This window comes from Triturus cristatus, chromosome 5_2 (assembly GCF_964204655.1).
Source record: "Triturus cristatus chromosome 5_2, aTriCri1.1, whole genome shotgun sequence".
Classification (NCBI taxonomy): domain Eukaryota; kingdom Metazoa; phylum Chordata; class Amphibia; order Caudata; family Salamandridae; genus Triturus; species Triturus cristatus.
The window spans coordinates 374885681-374905551 of record NC_140588.1 but is presented as its reverse complement, the minus strand read 5'-3'; the positions used below and the strand labels follow the sequence as shown (position 1 = coordinate 374905551).

The 19871-nt window shown below is 42.5% G+C and overlaps 1 protein-coding gene across 2 annotated transcripts in view; it reads right to left on the bottom strand.

Annotated features, from left to right (window-relative positions):
* RIOK1 (RIO kinase 1) overlaps positions 1-19871 on the bottom strand; it is a 219907-nt gene that overhangs the window by 58030 nt on the left and 142006 nt on the right. For both annotated transcript variants that reach the window (XM_085607225.1, XM_085607226.1), the window contains exons 10-12: positions 13865-14002; positions 11547-11650; positions 9339-9445 (exon numbers count right to left, since the gene is read on the bottom strand). In XM_085607225.1, coding sequence (XP_085463351.1) covers positions 9339-9445; positions 11547-11650; positions 13865-14002 — 349 coding nt within the window. The remainder of the gene's footprint in view (positions 1-9338; positions 9446-11546; positions 11651-13864; positions 14003-19871) is intronic.

Below are 19871 nucleotides of genomic sequence, written 5' to 3'. Positions count from 1 at the left end.
AACCAATGGCAACCTCTTTTGTACACCAAGATTAGTCTTGAATAGTGACTTTCATCAGTGATATATAAGTGGGCAGGTTTGTTTGGCTTTTAACACTAACAATAGGTTAAATCGTTGGGAATTAAGTTTTTTTGTTTATGCACTTTTCGTGAGAAATAAAATGAAGAGCCCTCAGTTTAAATATATGCAAGGGTCTGTCTTTTGAAAACACAAAAGGTACAAGAGCAAAATGTATCCCAGCCACGTTTTGATTTCCAGCAGATCGATAGCAACAAGAAACTTGTGATCTAAGGAAAAATCCATAAAGTTCTAGATTAAAAGAAAAGTTATTACTTCTATTCTTGGTTCTTCATCAGGTTTATCTTCTTTAAGTTCACAAACATTAGAATATCACAGTCTGAGCACATATCTTCAAATTCTTTACACTGATAAAGTTGTCATTTTGAAATTAATTCTACATATAAAAAACATGCCTATTTAAGGTAGTGTTTTAGTAAATTAAATGTCATTAGTATCAACATGTAATGTGGACCCCAAAACACCAAGGCTGCAAACACCAGACTTTAATAAAGAAAATGACAAATAAATTAGGAAATTGTGCAGATAGGAGATGATCCTAAAACAGCAATGTTTGACAAAGATAGTTTAAGGCTCCAAGCCTGCCCCGCTGACCGAGAATGCAGAGGCGATTCAGTTAGGGCAGCTCTTTTGTCAGTAAGGTCTAAATAAGGAGATAATCCTTTTTTTTTTCCTTTTTTTAAATGCGCCGTCTAACCGTGTAGATAATCCTTGTTTAAAGTAATCTCTTCTCCTCCATAGATGTTCCTCTTTGACATAAATAAATATTAGACTGCAGCAGAAATCTTACACCCACCTGGAGGATAAACCTTGAGAATAGGTAAAGGATGACTATTGACAAACCAGCTAAGCAAATGGGTCACAGAGTGAGGCCTATCCTGCTATGGCAACAGTCCTGAAATCATAATATGGGTATTAATGGCTGGTAAAGCTGAGAATTGATCTCTAGGGTTGTCGCTCTGCAAATCGAAAGAAAAGAAGGGGCCTCATAGTAAGAGGAGTGGCTACCCTAGATCTAGTAGAATAAGTGGTAGGTTTACCCAGAAGAGACCGATTAGCTTCATGAAACGATGTCTACTTTTCGATAAGATGCCATGCTGAAATTCTGAAAGGAAAAAGCCAGTACAGGTAACCAAAAAGTATAATATCAATAGATGGATGTCCATACGTCTTTAATGGTACCATTAAAAAAAGTAATAGCTCTCTTTACATCTTGTGCATGGAGGATGGTTTAGCCCAGGATGGAGGACAGTAATGAGAAAGATGGATTTATTTGAAGATCTGAAGTAAGTAAGAACGAGAAAACCTTAATACTATGAGATATTGTGTAGGTCATGTAATGGTCACTATGACACAGCCACCTCTATAGAAAATGCTGAGAGGATCACCTTTCCATCAGTACGAAAGGCATACCTATCATTTTAAATGGACTATGTTCTATTCTCATTAGTGAGAGGGCTGCCAATTCGGAAGGGAGACTATTTTAAAATCTTAATCGCTGGGTTAGTGAGAAAGTAAACCCTGAAAGAGTAATTGTTTTGGGGAGGCAGTAATTACTAACAAGAGTATCTCTACCATAAAGCACTATAACCCACACTTAACTAAAACAGAAGACTTAGTAGTGCTATTAAACCCTGGAATCTCCTCGGATCAACCTGCTTCGCCTGAGAACCGATGGCAGACAGGACTGCAAAAATTACACAAAATCACAGGAGGCTCCAAGGTGTGCAGAGGGAAGACAGTATCAAAGGCTCAGACACCAGAAGCATTTTCTATGTTAACACAAGATAAAGTCTAGCAATGGTTCCTCATATTTCCTTTAAAAAAAGACGAATGGACCTGAAAATGCAAAAAAAATAAAAATAAAATAAAGATGAGGGATGCTACAGCCAAAGTTCTGGATCGTCACACTACGGATTGAAAAATAAATTGATTTATCAGTCACTGCTTTGTGTTCTGTAATAGTAGAGCTTCTTGCTTCCATAAAGTAGAAGTGTCACAATTCTCTTTTTTGAGAGTGTTGTCTATATGCACTTTTTCTTTTTTGAAAGGAATTAGAATGTCATTTTTACAGCTGAAAGGTCTTGCATGTAGTTTAAAGCGATTTAAACTTTTGTTTTGTAAAGCAAAAACAATCAATGCTGCACTTCTATGCACGTTTGCTTTGTAATTTTTGTTTTAATTACATCTTTTTCAGCTTTTTTAAAGTCCTGCACATAGGCAGCTAAATTATAATATTTAAGGATAGCAAATAAGATGCAGGTAATGGCGGACAGGGCTGATCGAGTCACTCTAGTTTTATTGAGCTGCTATATCCAGATTTTAAGATCGGGATATTATAAATCTACCATGGGAAACAGTCGGAACAATGTGGGCTCAGCCACAGGTGTTCCGACAATGCAAGCGCTACCACGCTTGCCTTAACCATGCATATGCGTGGACAAGGCAGTGCGCGGTCTAGCAGATTCCGGGCAGAAGCAGGAAGGATCGGGAGAGCCAAAGGACATGGTGAGGTAAGTTGGGCTGGGACTTGGGTTGGGTTTCAGGGGGTAGGGGATAGATTGTATGGGTTGGGGGGTAGTTTTCATGGCTGTGGGGGTGTCAGGTATTCAGGGCTGGAGGGTCAGAGTAGTTTTCAGGGCTGGGGGTGGGGGTAGTTTTCAGGGCCTGGGGGGTTGGAGTACTTTTCAGGGCTGGGGGCCTCAGGTAGTTTTCAAGACTGAGGGGGTGGGGGGTTTTGGCTGTTTTCAGGGCTGGGGCAGGGTTGAGGAAGTTTTTAGGGCTCGGGGGAGGGGGGTTGGTTTTCCAGAGGAAGGGGGTAGTTTTAGGACTCAGGCGGGAGCAGGGGTAAGACTTACCCGTCAAGTCTTAACCACGGATATGTCTTTGCCATACATGCCTTAACACATATTTTGTAGTAAAGGCATGCATGGTAAAGGCATATGCAAGGTTAAGACTTACGTGGTTGAGACCGCATGGAACCGGGATGTGTGGTAAATGCATGCGTGGCTCCACCACGCAACCATCTACCATGCCTTGAAATGCAGTAGGAATGGCTCAAAGAGGAGTAAAGGAAAATGTTACTTATCCAGTAAGCATCGGTTCTTGGCATGTAGAGCTGTAGATTCACATTCGTTGCATACTCCTGCCATCTAGTGTAGAGTCCTGATGTTTGCACTTTGTTTTTCTTCAAAGAAGTCTTTCCAGTCACGAGGAAGGTAACTACTCCTTTCAGTGATAGTGCGCATGGGCATCGACTCCATTGTTAGATTGTTTTCCCACAGAGAGTGAGAATGGAGTTAGTAAGAGTAGAATAGAGATGTCCATGCGTAGGTGTATAAAGTAAGAGAGAACTGCAACAGGTATAGGTACCCGGGGAGGCGGGTGGGCGCATGTGAATCGACAGCTCTACATGCCAAGAACAGATGCTTACTGGGTAAGTAACATTTTCTGTTCGAGGCATGTGAGCTGTAGATCACATGCTTTGCATAGACTATACAGCAGTATTCTCCCAAAGAGGTGCTTAACCTGTAGCCGTTGCAGCTGTCTGAAAGAGTGTCCTAAGTACTGCCTGGCCTACATTAGCTTCTTGTCTCGCTAAAGAGTGGTTTAGTTTTACGAAAAGGTTTTGTTCTTTCAATGTAATACAAAAATACTTGTTTAACATCTAATGTGTGTAGAGCTCGTTCTGCCACTGAGTCTAGTTGAGGAAAGAACACAGGCAACTCAACAGATTGATCGATATGAAAGGCAGATACCACTTTGGGTAGGGATTTGGGATTAGTGCAAAGGACCACTTTGTTTTGGTGGACTTGATAAAATGGTTCCTCTATGGTTAGTTCCTGAAGCTCACCCACTGTCCTCAGTGATGTAATAGCAATAAGGAAAGCAACTTTCCAAGTGAGAAATTGCACTTCACATTTGTGCGATGGCTCAAAGGGTGGATCCATTAGTCTGGTAAGGAGAATATTAAGATTTCACACTGGAGCAGGTGGAAGTCTTGGTGGAATAACTCTTTTGAGTCCTTGCATAAAAGCCTTGATAACGGGTACTCTGAAAAAGGGACAGGTGCAGTCTGTTTTGAAGGTATGCAGCTATTGCAGCAAGATGCAAGCATATGGATGTGTAAGCCAACCCTGACTGCTGCAAGTGTAGTAAGTAACAAATGATATTTTGAATGGAAGCATCTAGGGGATTGATCTGGTTATTACAATATATAAAAAACCGCTTCCATTTAGCTGCATAGCAAGCCCTTGTAGTAGGACTTCTGGCCTCTTTAATGATATTCATACAGTCAGGCGGAAGGTTCAGGTAGCCAAACTATGATTTCAGGTGCCAGATTGCTATGTTGAGATCTTTAGGATCTGGATGCCTTATCTCTCCATGGCTCTGAGTAAGGAGACTGGGTGTGAAATGTAGTTTTTGATGAGTAACTACTGACAGCTCCATCAGGGTAGAGAACCAAGGTTGATGGGCCCATGTGGGAGCTACTAGGATCCGTGGAGGGATGTTTGTCTGAGCTTCCGAAACACTAGTGGAATGAATCGGAGAGGCAGAAAAGCATAGGCAAATATCCCTGACCAGTTCATCCATAGTGCATTGCCTTTGGCCAATGGGTGTGGCTACCTGGAGGCGAAGTTTGGGCATTTTACGTTTTCGGGTGTCACGAACAGATTTATTTGTGGAAAGCCCCACATTTGAAAGAATGGGAGGGGAACTTGAGGGTGAAGTTCCCACTCATGAATCTTTTGTCTCTGCCTGCTGAGAAGATCTGCGATCTGATTGTTTACTCCTGGGAGATGTTCTGCCAGGAGATACATTCTGTGAAATGGCTTGTGCAAGGCGTGACAGCTGGAGGGAGTGTGTCCCCCCCCTTGTTTCTGTAAGTAATACATGGCTTTCATGTTGTCGGTCGTATCAGGACTGTTTTGCCTGCAAGGTGAGTCTGGAAGGCTTTGAGAGCTAGAAATACTGCTAGCAGCTCTAGATGATTTATGTGAAGTTGTTTTGCTTTGGACTCCACAACCCTTGAATGGTGTGAGTTTGGAGATGAGCTCCCCAACCAGTGAGTAATGCATCTGCTGTTAGCACTGTCTGTGGAACTGGGTCAATAAAGGGCAGCCTTTTGATTCTTTTTTGTAAATTCCACCACTGCAGAGAGCGAAGGGTACGGCCGTGTACCAACACTAGATCTGACAATTGACCCGGATTCCGCTGACGTTCTAAGCATACCTGAATGGGACCTATTTGAAGTCTTGCATGGGGAACTATCATGATGCAAGACGCCACCATTCCCAGTAGTTGCATATACACTCGAGCTGGTAATGACAGGTTGGTCTGAAACTGTGAAATTAGAGCCTGAAAATTGCTGATTCTGGCTACATTGGGACAGGCTTGAGGTCTTTGGGTATGGAGAGTGGCTCCCAAATATGTTTGTGGGTTGGAGATGGGACTTCAACACGTTTACCGTAAATCCCAGATTGTGCAGTAATTGCAGTGTTATTTGAGTGTGTTGGAGACACTTTGAGTAAGAGCTGGCTTTGATGAGCCAGTCGTCCAAGTATGGGAAGGCATGAATCTGCTATCTTCGCAGGTGCGCAGCGACCACTGCCAGGCATTTGGTGAATACTCTGGGAGCAGTGGTGACTCCAAATGGAAGCACTTTGAACTGGAAATGTTTTCCTATTACCACAAACCTGAGATATTTCCGATGAGCGGGATGTATTGGGAATGCAAGTATGTGTCCTTTATGTCTAGAGTAGACAGAAAGTCGCCTTGCTGTAGTAGTGGGAGCACTTGTTGAAGCAGCACCATGGGAAAGTGATCTGAATGAATGTACTGATTTAACTCTCTGAGGTCCAGTATAGGCCTGAGAGAGCCGTCCTTTTTGGGTATTAGAAAGTATAGGGAGTACACGCCGGATCCTTGAAATTGTAAAGGTACGGGCTCTATAGCTCCCTTTTGCAGAAGAGAGTGAACCTCCTGTTTGAGGAGGAGTAGATGCTCTGGTGACATTTTGTGTGAAAATGGAGGAATGTTTGGAGGATTGTTGGTGAGCTCCAGGCAATAACCAGATTGGATAATTCCTAGGACCCATCTGCCTGAAGTTATTGTATGCCAGACGGGAAGGAATTGAGAGAGACATCCCCTGACAGGTGTGGAATGATCAGGGGGAAGAGGAGGCAAGTCACTGTTTATTTGTTGAGGGGGAGGTGCAGGGTGTGAAACCTTTACCTCTGCCCTTCCCATTATTGCCTCTATATCCGCCTCGAAAGTAACCTCTTGAAGAGAGTGACTGACTGTTGCCTCTATATGATGTTGAGGAGTTGTCTGTAGATATGCTTTTGGAGCCCCCCTGTAGAAAGAGCAACGACAAGAACCCCCAATTGGATGGGGACTGCAGGGCTCCCATTGATTTCGCAACATCAGTGTCCTTCTTCATCTTCTCTAATGAAGTGTCTGCCACAGGACCAAAGAGATGCTCTTTATCAAAAGGTAGATTTAAAATAGAATCCTGGACTTCGGGTTTAAACCCTGAAATTCTAAGCTAGGTGTGCCTACGTAGCAAGACACTGGTGTTAATTGAACGAGCTGCAGTGTCAGCCGCATCTAAAGCGCATCTAATGGAAGTGTTTGAGATTAGTTTCCCTTCCTGAATCAGGTCGTGTGCTTTAGTCTCGTGTTCGTCAGGTAAAAATTGGAGTAATTCCTCCAATTCATCATAGTGCGCTCTGTCGTATCTGGCTAAGAGCGCCTGAGTATTGGCAATACGCCAGTGACTGGCTGCCTGTGCAGCCACTCTTTTCCCTGAGGCATCAATTAATTTAGATTCCTTGTCTGGCGGAGGGGCATCCCCCAAGGTTTGTGAGTTTGCCCGTTTAAAGGCTTTAGAAACCACAAGGGAATCTAATGGTAACTGACCCTTGATATAAGCTGGGTCTGTTGGTGCAGACTTATATTTTGTATCTACCCTTGGTGTGAGGATTCTTGAGCGAACAGGATCTTTAAAAATGTCGCCCGCATGCTTAAGCATACCCTTCAGCATAGGCAGTGTATGAGTGGATCTCTGGGAAGAACAATGTTTCAAAGAGAAAATCTTCCTCAAGTGACTCCTTATGAAGCTGAACTCCATGATATTCAGCAGCCTTATTTATTAACTCTACGTACCCTACATTATCATCAGGGGGTGAGGGTTTTGTAGGGTATAAGTCTAGATCATTATCCGTGTTATGATCTGTATTGTAATCGCCCAATGGATCACGACTATTCTGGTCTACAGCATCGCCATCCCGTCATCCTGGTTGTCAGGCGAATGTGGTGAATTTGTAGGTGTTAACAAATTTGAGTTAGATGGGGAAGAAGGTGATAGAGGATGGGGGAAGAGGTGTTATCCCAACATGTTTACTCTTAAGAGGGATATGGCAAGTGTCCTCTGTTTCTGGTTTGCGTTTCAATGGCAATTTTGCATGAATATGTCCTGTTTTGGTATTGATAATCAGTTCCTTTTGTTTCGGGTCCGGGTTTGAAGGCGGGACGTTGAAACGATGCTCCTTTGATGTAGTTGAGTGTTTTTTTGTTTCGGTGCTAATATTTTTGTTGCCAATGTTTTCGGCGTCGCAGTGCTTGAATCCAAAGAAATGTTTGGTTTTGGTAGCGGAGGGATTGTCACCAAAACATGCTTTGGTTTCGATGGAAATGGTGCCCGAATGGGGCCGACTCAGCCCCGAGCCGGAAGGATTTTTATATCTATTTTGCTGCCGGGCCCGAAGGCGGGGCGTTGGAAACCTGTTCTTGGTGCCAACCTTGGCCTGAAGGCAGAGGAGGGACCGGAGCCTTTTTCTTAGGCAGAGGTATAGTTTGGGGCAGGGGAGTACTGCTAATCATGGTATGCTGACCCTGCGGAATGTCTTCATCCATGTCTGACTCGGCTTCAGACAGGGAAGTGTGCTCGTTCTCTTCCTCGGTGCGTTGTCGGCGTTTTGTTCAAAATCTTCTCCGAAGAGGCCTGGGATGGAGCCGCTATGTTGATGCTGCATGTCTTGATGTTGAACCCATCGGTCACGGAGCGTTCCATCGACTGCGAGCTGGCCCGACTCTGCTAGGCCCAACGCCTTCCACGAAGTTTTCGATTGAAAGATGTTTTTCTGTACGATACAATACGCGGAGAATGAGAAACACGATCAACTAACAATACCGTTGAGAGTAAGTGGATTGCGTACCGAGGGGAACCCAAGAAACGGTGTCGGAGCGCAGCAATACATGTCCAAACCTGATGGTGGAAAAAAACAATCTAACAATGGAGTCGATGCCCATGCGCACTATCACCGAAAGGAGGAGTCACCTACCTTGTGACTGGAAAGACTTCTTAGAAGAAAATCTAAGTGCAAAGATCTAGGACCCAACACTAGATGGCAGGAGTATGCAAAGCATGTGATCTACAGTTCACATGCTTCGAACATTAATTTTTTTAATAAAAAAATGTTGATCTGGCTTGAGAAAAGTATTTTTCCTTAGAGAGATGGTAAACAGAACATCTCATGAGAGACCAGAGTATTGATGAGAGCTGTGAGCGGCCTTCCACGTGGCCCAGCCAATCAGATCCCTAGAAGGATATAAAGTGGTTCCTGTGAAGAACCCCTAATTAACCCACGTGATTGCCCAAGAATCAAATGTTTCTGCAGAGAAATGCATGAAGCAAATGTGCACCAAATAACCAAAACAACAATAAAGTTAACCCCTTCAGTGCGGCGCGGATTACCGCGCTGTGCTGAAGGTACCGTGCGCGGGCGGGGCCGTGACGGAGCGGGTCCGTCATGCGCACAGCGCAACCGACACGCATGACAGAACTGCTCCGTCACTCGCATCGAAGGGGTTAAAGGTAGGCAGAGGTACACAGCGGAAGCATACTGAGGCATGCCTGACAGGAGGATAGAAACATCCAAATATCTTTTGACTGGTTACATCCGGTTTTGTTATACATTCATGTCCCAGCAGTATGACAATACTAATTCTATAAATGAGAACATGGAAGCGTGACAGTGGCTTACGCAGAGACTGCAGCTAACCTCTGCATTTGTTTAAATGTATTTTGTGCTTATATGTGCAACGCTTAAAACAAGATAGGTCTGAAAACCAGAGGTGTATTACAGTGACTTGTAAAAATCACTAACATTCACCCAGAGGATAAATAAAGTGCATTATTGCTAAAGGAAGCCCATCTATAATTAATTGCTCCAAACCGAGAGCAGAACAAATCGTACCTTCTGCAAATAGGCATCGATGTTTTCTTCAGTGATGGAAGGATCGGTCACAAAACCAAATAGCTCACGCACTGTCATAACTGCAACACCGTGTTTGAAAAAGAAATCTGCCAAGAAATGATATCAATAAATACACTTTCTTGTTACGGTTAGTAAATTACAGAAAGAAATTTAATTGAAACTTACTCTAATTATTTATTGCTGCGGTACATACCCTTGTGGCAGTGGGTGAAAATAAAAATACTGCTTTGTAGTTGGATCAAAGTTTCTAAAACTGAGTCTTGCGCTCGAAGGACATCTTTATTTATTTCACAAAACTTCACAGTAATGGCATTTTTAATCAATTACCGGTGATGTAAAGACTGACTGACCACCATGTCCTGAAAAATGTGCGTTAGCCAAGATGATCTTTGTATGCTGATGAGAAGATATCTATTTAGAATAGGAGATTGTTTTCAGGCAAATGATTCCCACATGTCAAAACAAGCTAATTTTTTTTATATCAAAGACTCTTTCATGGATCTGTGAAGAAACCAACCTATTAAAAAAGTAGAGCAACAAGTGCCTTTAGCAGCCTCAAACCTTAACCACATTCAACTGTAGCTGATGACCCTACAAAGACTTCCAGTCACCACACAAATACATTTAAAAAATACAGGCCCAAAACAAAACACTGCATATTTGCCTCGGCGGACCACTGCATTAGCTTCTAAATGTCTGCCTCCCACCTCAACCTCTGGAACGCCATGCTCACCTGTCCTTTGAATAAAGCATACAATTGAAGATCGATTTGTGGTCCACACCTTACTAAGCTTACTCCTAGACTCATAAATAACTGGAATTTCATCATGTTACCAAAATCAATCAAAACTTGCCTTTGGAAATCCACATTCTCCACATCAGTGGTAAATGAAGCCCCATAATGGGTTTTCTTAAGAGGTTTATGGTCTTATCCAGTCTGCTCAATGAAAGATTCTAATACTTTACCATTACGCACAATCTTATTCCATGGTAAGAGAGTTACTTCACTGAATCTTTCTGGGGACCAGAGTAGATAGCAATTTTAAACAACTGATCTTATAAACAAATGACAGCCAAACTAAAACAAAATTGCTGATGGTAAAGGTCTTGAGGGATGCATGTCATTCCCTGCTTGCTATTGAGGAAGGTTGTCCCACCCCTCAGATTCCAACACCCTACCACTGTAACCATCAGGCATTAGTGTTTGAACTATGTTTACATTTCTTGCACAATTTACATGCTTACTTTCTGTACACACACACACACACCACAAAGACCATTCCAAATGTTTTACAGGGATACAATATACTAAGACCATAGAAATCTATAAAAATGACATCAACTAATTTGTGCATTCGCTTTGGAGAACTGAAAAGCGTTACTTTTTGCTACTCCAGCACGACTGGCTTGCAAAGCAGCTTTGTTGGTATTTCTGCTCAATTGAAACGTATTTGCCCTTTGTTCAGTCCATGCCAATTTGTTAAATTTGGCAGAATTGAGGTGTGGTTCATTTCCATACAGGCAAATGGATTGCCAGGTGAGAGTCAGATCCCCTCTAAGCAGGAACACGAGAAACCACAGAGCCATAAGTGAGGTATAGCTCGAGTCCAGTGGCACAGCAAGCACAGTTGAGTCCCAATTAGACTGAAATGCGTAGAGGTTACAAGACCTGGCAGTTCGAGTCGGGCTGTTCTTATTGGAACAGGACTCGATTTGAATTAGGCTGGGAGTGTCTGGAGTCAGCAAAAGATGATGGCCAATTCAAGTATTCCGCCTAAAACTTTAAAAAGGGTTTTAAATGAGACACCCTAAGTATAAGCCCAGACAGGGGTCTCGTGCTCACTGTGCTATTGGTTTCAAGTTGCATCTCACTGAACAGGCGCAACAAGGTTGGTACCACTCTGGGTTGCTTTGGTACTGTCTAGAGGGGACATGGCAGGTCAGGCTGTACAGTTCCTTTTGGAGCAGGAGCAAGCCTGATATGACAGCAGAATTAAAGGAAGAGTGAGGGTTGTTGAATCTATATAACTGAAATTATGCTTTCTTGCAATCAGCAGTCTACATCCCTGCTTGCAAAATAGAATTAACAGTCTACTATGTTGCAAAAGATGCCAGATAAATAGAATCAAATATCATTACATGTTTCTTTGGCTCTCTAACTCTAATCATTGATTTGTTCATTCTCACCATTGATGTTGGTACAGTCCTTCCTCAGGAACTCCAGAGCATGTGGGTGATCATGCTCCACTGATTGAGAAACATCAATGATATAAACGTCTCCATTGTGATACCTTTGTAGGAGAAAAAACAACAGTTACACAGCTATTCCAAGTGCAGTTTTTTCCTGGAGGCGGCAAAATAACAGGCATTATACAATAAGATCTTGGGGAATAACATGCAGTGATCAGTGTTTAACTGCTTTCTCTCAATAAGGATTCAGAGGTCACTGAAGTGTAGACTAATCGTTAGCAGGAGCATCTCTTGGGTGGTAAGACACTCGAGAGTCCACACCTCCTGTGATACTGAGGTCGACAGAGATTGGTCAGCTTTAAAAGAACACTTCAAGGTCGAGATCTGTTGGCTGGTGCTCTGCAGTGTATTCCCATAAAATAAATGTTATTTAGTGGTCAGTCTGGGAGCGTTTAGGTTTGTTGTGTACCAAAAAGGAGCTGATCCCTCGGGTACGAGGTGCAGAAGCATGAAGCCTTTAAGTCTAAAAGATATGCAGACGATTAGAAACAGTAATCAGATATAAGGAGGGGTGGTGCGTAATCAAATTGTGATACTTGGTTCTCACTCAAGAGAGCTCTTCGAAACTTGTTTGATAGCCCCATTACTTAGGGTCAAAACAAATACTTGTGTGTTCCAACAGTATAAAAAATCTGCATACTTTGCTGTCCATTTGCAATCATGTCCATCGAGAAAAAACCTAGAGTGACCTTGGTGTCAATGTAAAAAAACTTCCTCGGAAACAGCCACTTCAAAATGGCTCTGTTTCTATGTCATATATCCCCTTGCCAAAATGACTCCAAATTTACAGTACAAACACTAGGCTTGAGCGGCGTTCAGCGAAGTGGAGAAAACAAACTGCGGGGAGTTCCGCAAGTGGCAGAGTGCAACGCGAACTGCCGTTCACGCTGATCTTCCTGCCTCTCGAGTACAAATTCTACCGAGCAGCAGCTCGCACTCGCAAACTTACCATTGTGCTAAGCTCCGTAGAGTTTTCTGAAATCCGCGATCTCCGCGGAGCGTGGAGTGCAGAAGACTCAGTGAACGGAGCAGAGCTCACCGCCCAGGCCTAACAAACACATGAATACAAGAAGAGGTTATGAACCTCTGGACACACAGCAATCCATAATAAATCATATTTCTGTACAAAGAGCTAATTAGAGTGTTATGAACTCACAGCCAAGCAGATAAGTAGACAAATATTTTGCTATGATGTATCTGCTGTCCTGGTCTTGTAAATATTGAAAAGCTGAAGTGACTTGGATATCTGAGCCAAGATCAGGTAAGTGCTAAATGTTTTAATCTAACACACGAGTCATATTTCCTGTCAAGTAGCTCTGAAACTAATTCTCAATTGAGTTGAAAAGCAGTGTCTCATTGGAAAATCTGAAAGGTAAGTTGTCTTTTAGTCCCAAAACTAAGCTCCTGTTATGAAACCTCGATAGGGATCTGGATGAATAGAGGATTGTTAGTGAAGTGTTGAAGAGCCTTAGGCTCTAGGTCACTGCTCTGAGACCCACCCAGGCTATCTTAATCTGGAAGCATGTCAGTGCACCATGTGTATTGTGATTGGTGATCTGATTCCAGCTCCAATGTTTGATGGCCACTTCAAGTATACAAACAATACTAATCACATAATTTTCAACTTCAATCTGTCCAGTGATTCCAAAATCCTAATGAGCTTGGGAAGTGACAACTACTCTTCATTCCATAGCTGGGTGTTCAGGGGAACTTTCAGACACAAAGGAGGTTACAATCAAGGTGTCTTTAGACAGAAAACCATAGGTCAATATTTTACAATGCAGAAACCATTGACGCTAAAGGAGGCTCAGCCAGCAGATGAAATGAATAAGCTAACTGTTCTTCAACAAGGCTGTCGTATCGTTCCATGCTGTTGGCGCACCAGGCTTGCCGTCTCTGACTTACGTGTCCAACATCACTGTATTAAATGGAACTGCTTCAAAAACAGTACACTGAATAAAACTCCTAAAATGCATAGGCCCTTGTCCAACCCTGCCTAAAGCTGGAAAAGGGTGCCCTGATATGCGGAGGTGTAGCAAACTATTCTATGTAAGCCATATACACTACATGTTCAGCACTTTAGGTTCTTGGATTTTTATTTCCTAAAGTTTACAAACTAAACAATATGCTTTTATAGTTCTATCTAAAATTAAAAACAAGAGAAATCTAATGTTTCATAGCATACAAGGAGGTTCTCAATGAACAACCACCAACTGGCAGAATAACATTATAGCACACCTTTGATTACAACTTACAGCAAGTTAAATTCACTGAGGTCAGCGTGCACAAGCCTAGCATCTTGGTACATTCTCCTCATATACTGTATTATCTGAAGATAACACTCACGAGCTTTGGACTCTGAAAGCTGGGCATTTTTCAAAAGAGGAGCTGGCCTAGTATGGAAAAAAGAAGAATATGAATGTACGCATGGATTTGGAAACCTTTCTATAGCCTCGTTTTGCAAACATCTGCATATAAACGTTTTTCAATTATTATTTTAGACAGTAATTTGGCACATTTTTTACAACTGAGACATTACTAATTCAATTTAGCAGTAGTGCAGAACAAATTGCTTAAAACATATTCTTTAATAATTGGTAAATCATAACACAAGCATTCAAACAATTATGCCAAGGGTCAGCCAAAAAAGAAAAACAATATTTTTAAACAAATTAATCTGCAACAGTTGGAATAATTTCCTTAGGTTTTTATTATTTGATGATAAAAGGTAAATGCAAAGTGTAGCAATACAAGAATAGTGAAAATAGATCTTGCGGTCAGAATCAATCATGAAAAGTGATTAAACAGGAAACATTTGCTAATCAAACACATAATCACTATTTTTATGTGCAAAATGTTTAAGTATATGTGTAAAATCCAATACAGCCCCCCAAGAGTAAATTGACTAATTTTACAGGGTTTTGTATGTCATGTTGTTAAAATTTGTAGAGCGCAGCGGTTACCCTGGGGTATCCTGGTGCTATGTACTGCCTAACCGAAATTGGGAAGAGGTCATTGGGTAAACAACCAGGTCTTCAATCCCTTCCTAAAGAGAAGATAACTGGAGGCATTTCTCAGGTGGAATGGCAGGTCATTCCAAGCTTTAGATGCATATGCAATAAAACTCCTGCCACCCCAACTGGTCTTTTTAACAGAGGGCGTTAAGACCTTTTTCGCTCCAGTAGACCGAATGGTCCTACTGGGAACATAGCACTTGAACTTATTCTTCAGATGTTCTGGGCCTATAACATTAAGGGCCTTAAAAACTGTACATAGGGCCTTAAAGCATACCCTATGCTTCACCGGAAGCCAATGTAGCCTGGTTAGTTCTTTTTTCACCGAGACAAATTTGGGAATGCCTGACAGCAGCCTAGCAGCAGCATTTTGAGCTATCTGCAACCTGTTGATAAGATGTTTTTGGGCATTCAGAAGAATGCCATTGCAGTAATCCAATCTTGACATAACAAGTATGTTACTTTCAATGTATATTGTAACTGTAACAAGAATTTCTAAAGCGCGACTATCACTCCAAAGGAGTATTTTGGCGCTGTGCAGAAGTAGATGAAAAAGGTACAGGTTAGTCGGAAGTTGCCTTGGGGAAACTGAAAAGAGTTACATGAGAGAGAAGTATAGAGTGTGAGCGGGTCCGAAAATCCAAGTTTTTAGGGATGTCCTGAAAGAAGCTTCAGATTGGATGAGACGAAGTTGGCTGGGGAGTGATTCCATGCTTTTGCCCCTAGGACAGTTACTGATCTACCTCCTCTAGTTTTAAGTTTGAAACAGGCAGGTTTGAAGAGGTTAGCTGAGGTAGATCTAAGGGTACGCGTGGTGATGTAGAAAGAGAATCTAGATCTTAGGTACATGGGTCCAGTGGCCCTCAAAGCACTAAAAGTGATGACAAGTATCTTAAATAGCACTCTTTTGTGTATGGGTAACCAATGCAACACTTTAAAAGCGGCAGATGCTGAGGAGCGACGTGGCATCTTGAGTACCAGGCGGGCTGCTGAGTGTTGAACGGTCTGAAGTTTTTTTGGGAAAGTTTTGTTGGTACCTGCATAGAGGCTTTTTCAGTAGTCAAGCCTAGAAGTTATTAGAGCTGCTGTGACAGTTTTTCTTGCAATGGCTGGGAGAAGGTCAAAAACAATTTTCAGGGATTTAATAAGTTGAAATCACTTCCCTGCCACTGATAGAACTTGTGGACGAAAGAATAGGGTAGAATCAAAATTTACCCCAAGTCTGTTTGCTACCTCCACCGTATAAGGGGGCGGAGGGGTATTTAATGGCCACCAACGACTAGGGGTGAAGGTGTTAGCTTTGCCTAGGAGCATGATTTGAGTCTTTTCTGAATTGCACCACAAGTGATTCTGCTTCATCCAAGAAAGTCCTCTGTGAGACAAAGTTGGAAGTTTACTTCAGCATTGGTAGATTGCTTATCTAATGTTGGGAACAGCTGAGAATTGTCCGCATAAGATGTAGTATCGATGTTGAATGATAATATCAGTTCTATAAGTGGGGCTATATAGATGTGAGTACTGGACTCAATATAGATCCCTGCGGGACATCTATATGCAGAGGTTTCATGGCTGACTGTTGGGGCCAGTGCGTGGTTACTTGCTGACGGCCTGTCAGGAATTATTTGAGCCAGGCCAAAGGCAGATGGGAGATGCCACATGCGTTGAGGCAATGTAGCAAGATCTCATGGGAGATGGTATCGAATGCAACTGATAGGTCTAACAGAATCAGAACTGCATTTTTCCCTTTGTCTAAGGAGGATTTAAGGCTCTCCGCGGTATGTAAAAGTGCTGATTCTGTGGGGTGTAATGGCCTAAAGCCTGACTGAGTTGGAGATAGGGTGTTTGTAGTTTCTAAAAAGGTTGCGAGTTGACTGTTGACTATTCTTTCAGCCATTTTACTGAGACAGGGTAGTAAGGAAATGGGCCTGAGATTAGAATGGGTGCCAGGGTCTGCCAACTGTTTTTTCTGGAGGGGCATGACTGCCACGATTTTCCAGTCTGAACGTACCTCTGCTGGTGAAAGTGATGCATTGATTATACTATTTATGAATGGGTTCACTGTGTCCACAGTGGTGTGAAGGATTTTTGGGGGGCAGGGGTCAAAGGGGGATCCTGATTTGCAGGAGAGGATGGTTTGGCGGGATTGTTCCGTATTAATCCATTGAAATGAATGTAGGTGATGTGCTTTATTCTGGGTTTTAGATATAGGGTTAGTGGTGAGAGGAGGTATTTCCTTAAAGTCAGCATGAATATTTTGAATTTTCTGTTCAAAGAAATCCGCTATTTGATTACAGAGAGACTGTGAGGGAGGGATTTCTCATTCGAGTGCTTTGGGATGCGTTAAAGATTTCACTATCTTAAAGATAGTTTTTTGATCCAAGTTAGCTGAGGCAAGTACTTTGGAATAGTATACTTTCGTCTCTAGTTTGATTAGGCAATGATCGTTTTTTAAGGCTAATTTAAACTGGGAAAGATCTTCTGATTTATAGTTTCTTCGCCATCGGCGCTTGAGCTCTCTACATTGGAGATGTTGATCTATCAATTTTTGTGTGCACCAAGGGGAGGAGATTTGGATGATGGGGTTTTTCCTTTTTAGCTTGACTGGGGGAGCTAGAGTTTTACAGAGTATGGACATCCAAGAGGTAAACTGTTGTGAGTCCCTAGCTGGGTCACCTGTCAAATTGGGTCTGAGGTCTAGAGCTATGGTGTTGAGATCAGGGTTGCTTAACATTTTGTTCCATTTCCGGAACAAGGTGGGAGGGCCGCTAGCACTATTCTGTATGATGTTGGTGGACTTGTGATTTATCTCAAATGGGATAAACCAATGGTCCGTCCAAGTCATTGGTAGTGGGGAGTTGATTTTGAGGGAGTGGTAACTGGAACATATTCCATCCAAGGTATGACCAGGGCTATGAGTGGGGGAGCATACTAGCTGTTCAAGACCTAGGGTGTTCAGTGTGTCTAGAAAATGTGTAACTCCTGGTTCATTTTTACATTCTAGGTGTAGATTGAGGTTCCACAGGAGGGTAAAATTGGAGTACCTGAGGATTAGAGGGCCAAGGGCGTCACCCAGCGAATCTAGGAATTGGATGCTTGAGCCTGGCGGGAGGTAGACTAGGGCTCCAGGGAAAGAAGTAGACCCATCGATCTGCAGACAGAAACCTAAAATCTCTGCCCCTTTAAAGATTGGTGATCTTGAGTACTACTCTCTCTTTAGTGTACTACTAGAGTACTACTTGCTCTTTAGCACTCAACTACCCTCTTGCATGAGAGTCAAATGACTGTTTCTTAGTGGAATGGACCCTCATCATCCTAGACTATTTAATGAACAAGAAAAACAAAATGTCCCAATAAGCGTGACCAAGATTGGTGTGGGTATTTGCATGCTGAGTAGAGGCAAGAGACCTTGTTTAGATGGATTCCCAATACATACAAGGGGCTGATCATTCTACAACTTCTCTAAGTGTACCGCTTTGCCAGGGCTGATAGAAGTCTTAAATCGCACCACACAGGAAGAAACAGTGGCAGTTATTCCCAAACCTAATAGGACCTACTGAACAGATGCTTCTATCAACCATTGCCCACTGTCCATGTTAATTTGGGCTATAACGCTCTTGGCAAGCGTCTAGCCAATAGAGTTTCTTAAATACAGGTATCCGTAATGCACTTCCCTCAATTTTAGATATTTGCTCCGCCTGACATAGTCTACTTGCTGATGGTCCACTGTTATCAGTAGCCTCTCTATGGAAAAAGCTTTCAATATGCTGGGCTGGGAATACTTTTATGCAGTGTTATATGCTATTAACTTTGATCTGAAACTCATGTGTTAGATTAAACTTATGTACCCTAACCCAGTAGTGTGCATCAATAAAGGGGTGTATTCCCGAAGGCATTTCAATCACAGCACCTGACAGGGGTTGCACTGTGTTGCACCTGGTGTTTGTGCTGGCTATGAAACCACTGACCTCAACTGCTTGGATCCAGGTGCTTTACATGGTAGTGAATGTAGCATATGGTAAACTCATCACCTCACTTTAGGCAGACAATATGGTACTCTGCACCCAAGACCTCATTAAAGACTTATTCCCCAGGTTATGGGAAAGACTGATCATTGAGCACACTGCATAAATCAGTAGACTCTTGGAAAGGGACTGCGCTCTCTGAAATAGGGAGGGTTGTCCCGACTAAAATGTTCATAGGATTGTGTCTGTTGTCTCACTTTTTGAATGCCGTGGTGGTACTGACTAAATCATTCATTACGGGCTGAACTCCCTTGTTTCTGACCTGGTCTGGAAAGATGGCAAGCCGAGAATCAACCAAGACAAACTCCAATTATTGTTGGCAGATGGTGGGATCACTTTGAGCTATTCTTCCTTGTTGCACAGATAATACAAATGGTGAGGTGGATAACATATTAACAGATGCATAATATATTCCTAAAAAACAAATTCTATAGATGAGGGCTTTGTTGGAGGCCCTCTGGGCACAACCTGTTCTTATCAGCTTCTCCCAAAGTAGGTCCCAGGAGCACGTCACTGTAGGTTGAGATGCCTGAGGAGCATTGGCACCATGCCTGACTTGGTATAATGGACAATGGAACAGAGAACACATGGGGTGTTTAGAGACACTGTTTAATCTCAGCACTGGTTATAAAACACAAGTGCTAACTTTACTGTAGAAGGTGAAGGTGGGAATGCAAAAGGTTCCATTCCACAACGCCTGTAACACATAGTCTAGATGTAAAGACTTTTCTCATGATGAACAGGTGAAAATTGTACATCACATTGTAATGTCAGGTTTAAAATTAATACACTTCTTCTATCTCAGTCACACACATTGATCCCTTCACACCTCTGCAGAATTTACAGTGCCCATTTGAGAGATTGTCATAGATGCAAGTCAAAATGCCGAACCGACACAGCTCCGAGAGGCATGCCTGCTTCGACTACTGATTCACCCAAAGAGAGTGCAGCAGAATGGTAGATTTATTGAACTAACCTTTGCAAAAAGGCAGACGTACAATGCTTTTGAAATTTACATAAGCCCCTAATGAGCTAGACTGGATGGGTGAGCTCAAAAGGTAGCAAAAGAAGGAAGCACAACTCTTGCGGTCGGTAAGGATGTGGCTTAACGGCTTTGAAGCTGGTGAACCAGGTTCGGGTCTGCGAGGAGGCTCTAACATCTTGTCATTCTGGGAAAATCACTTAATCTTCCTGTGTCTAAAAATGATTGCGTCCGTCTGTAATGC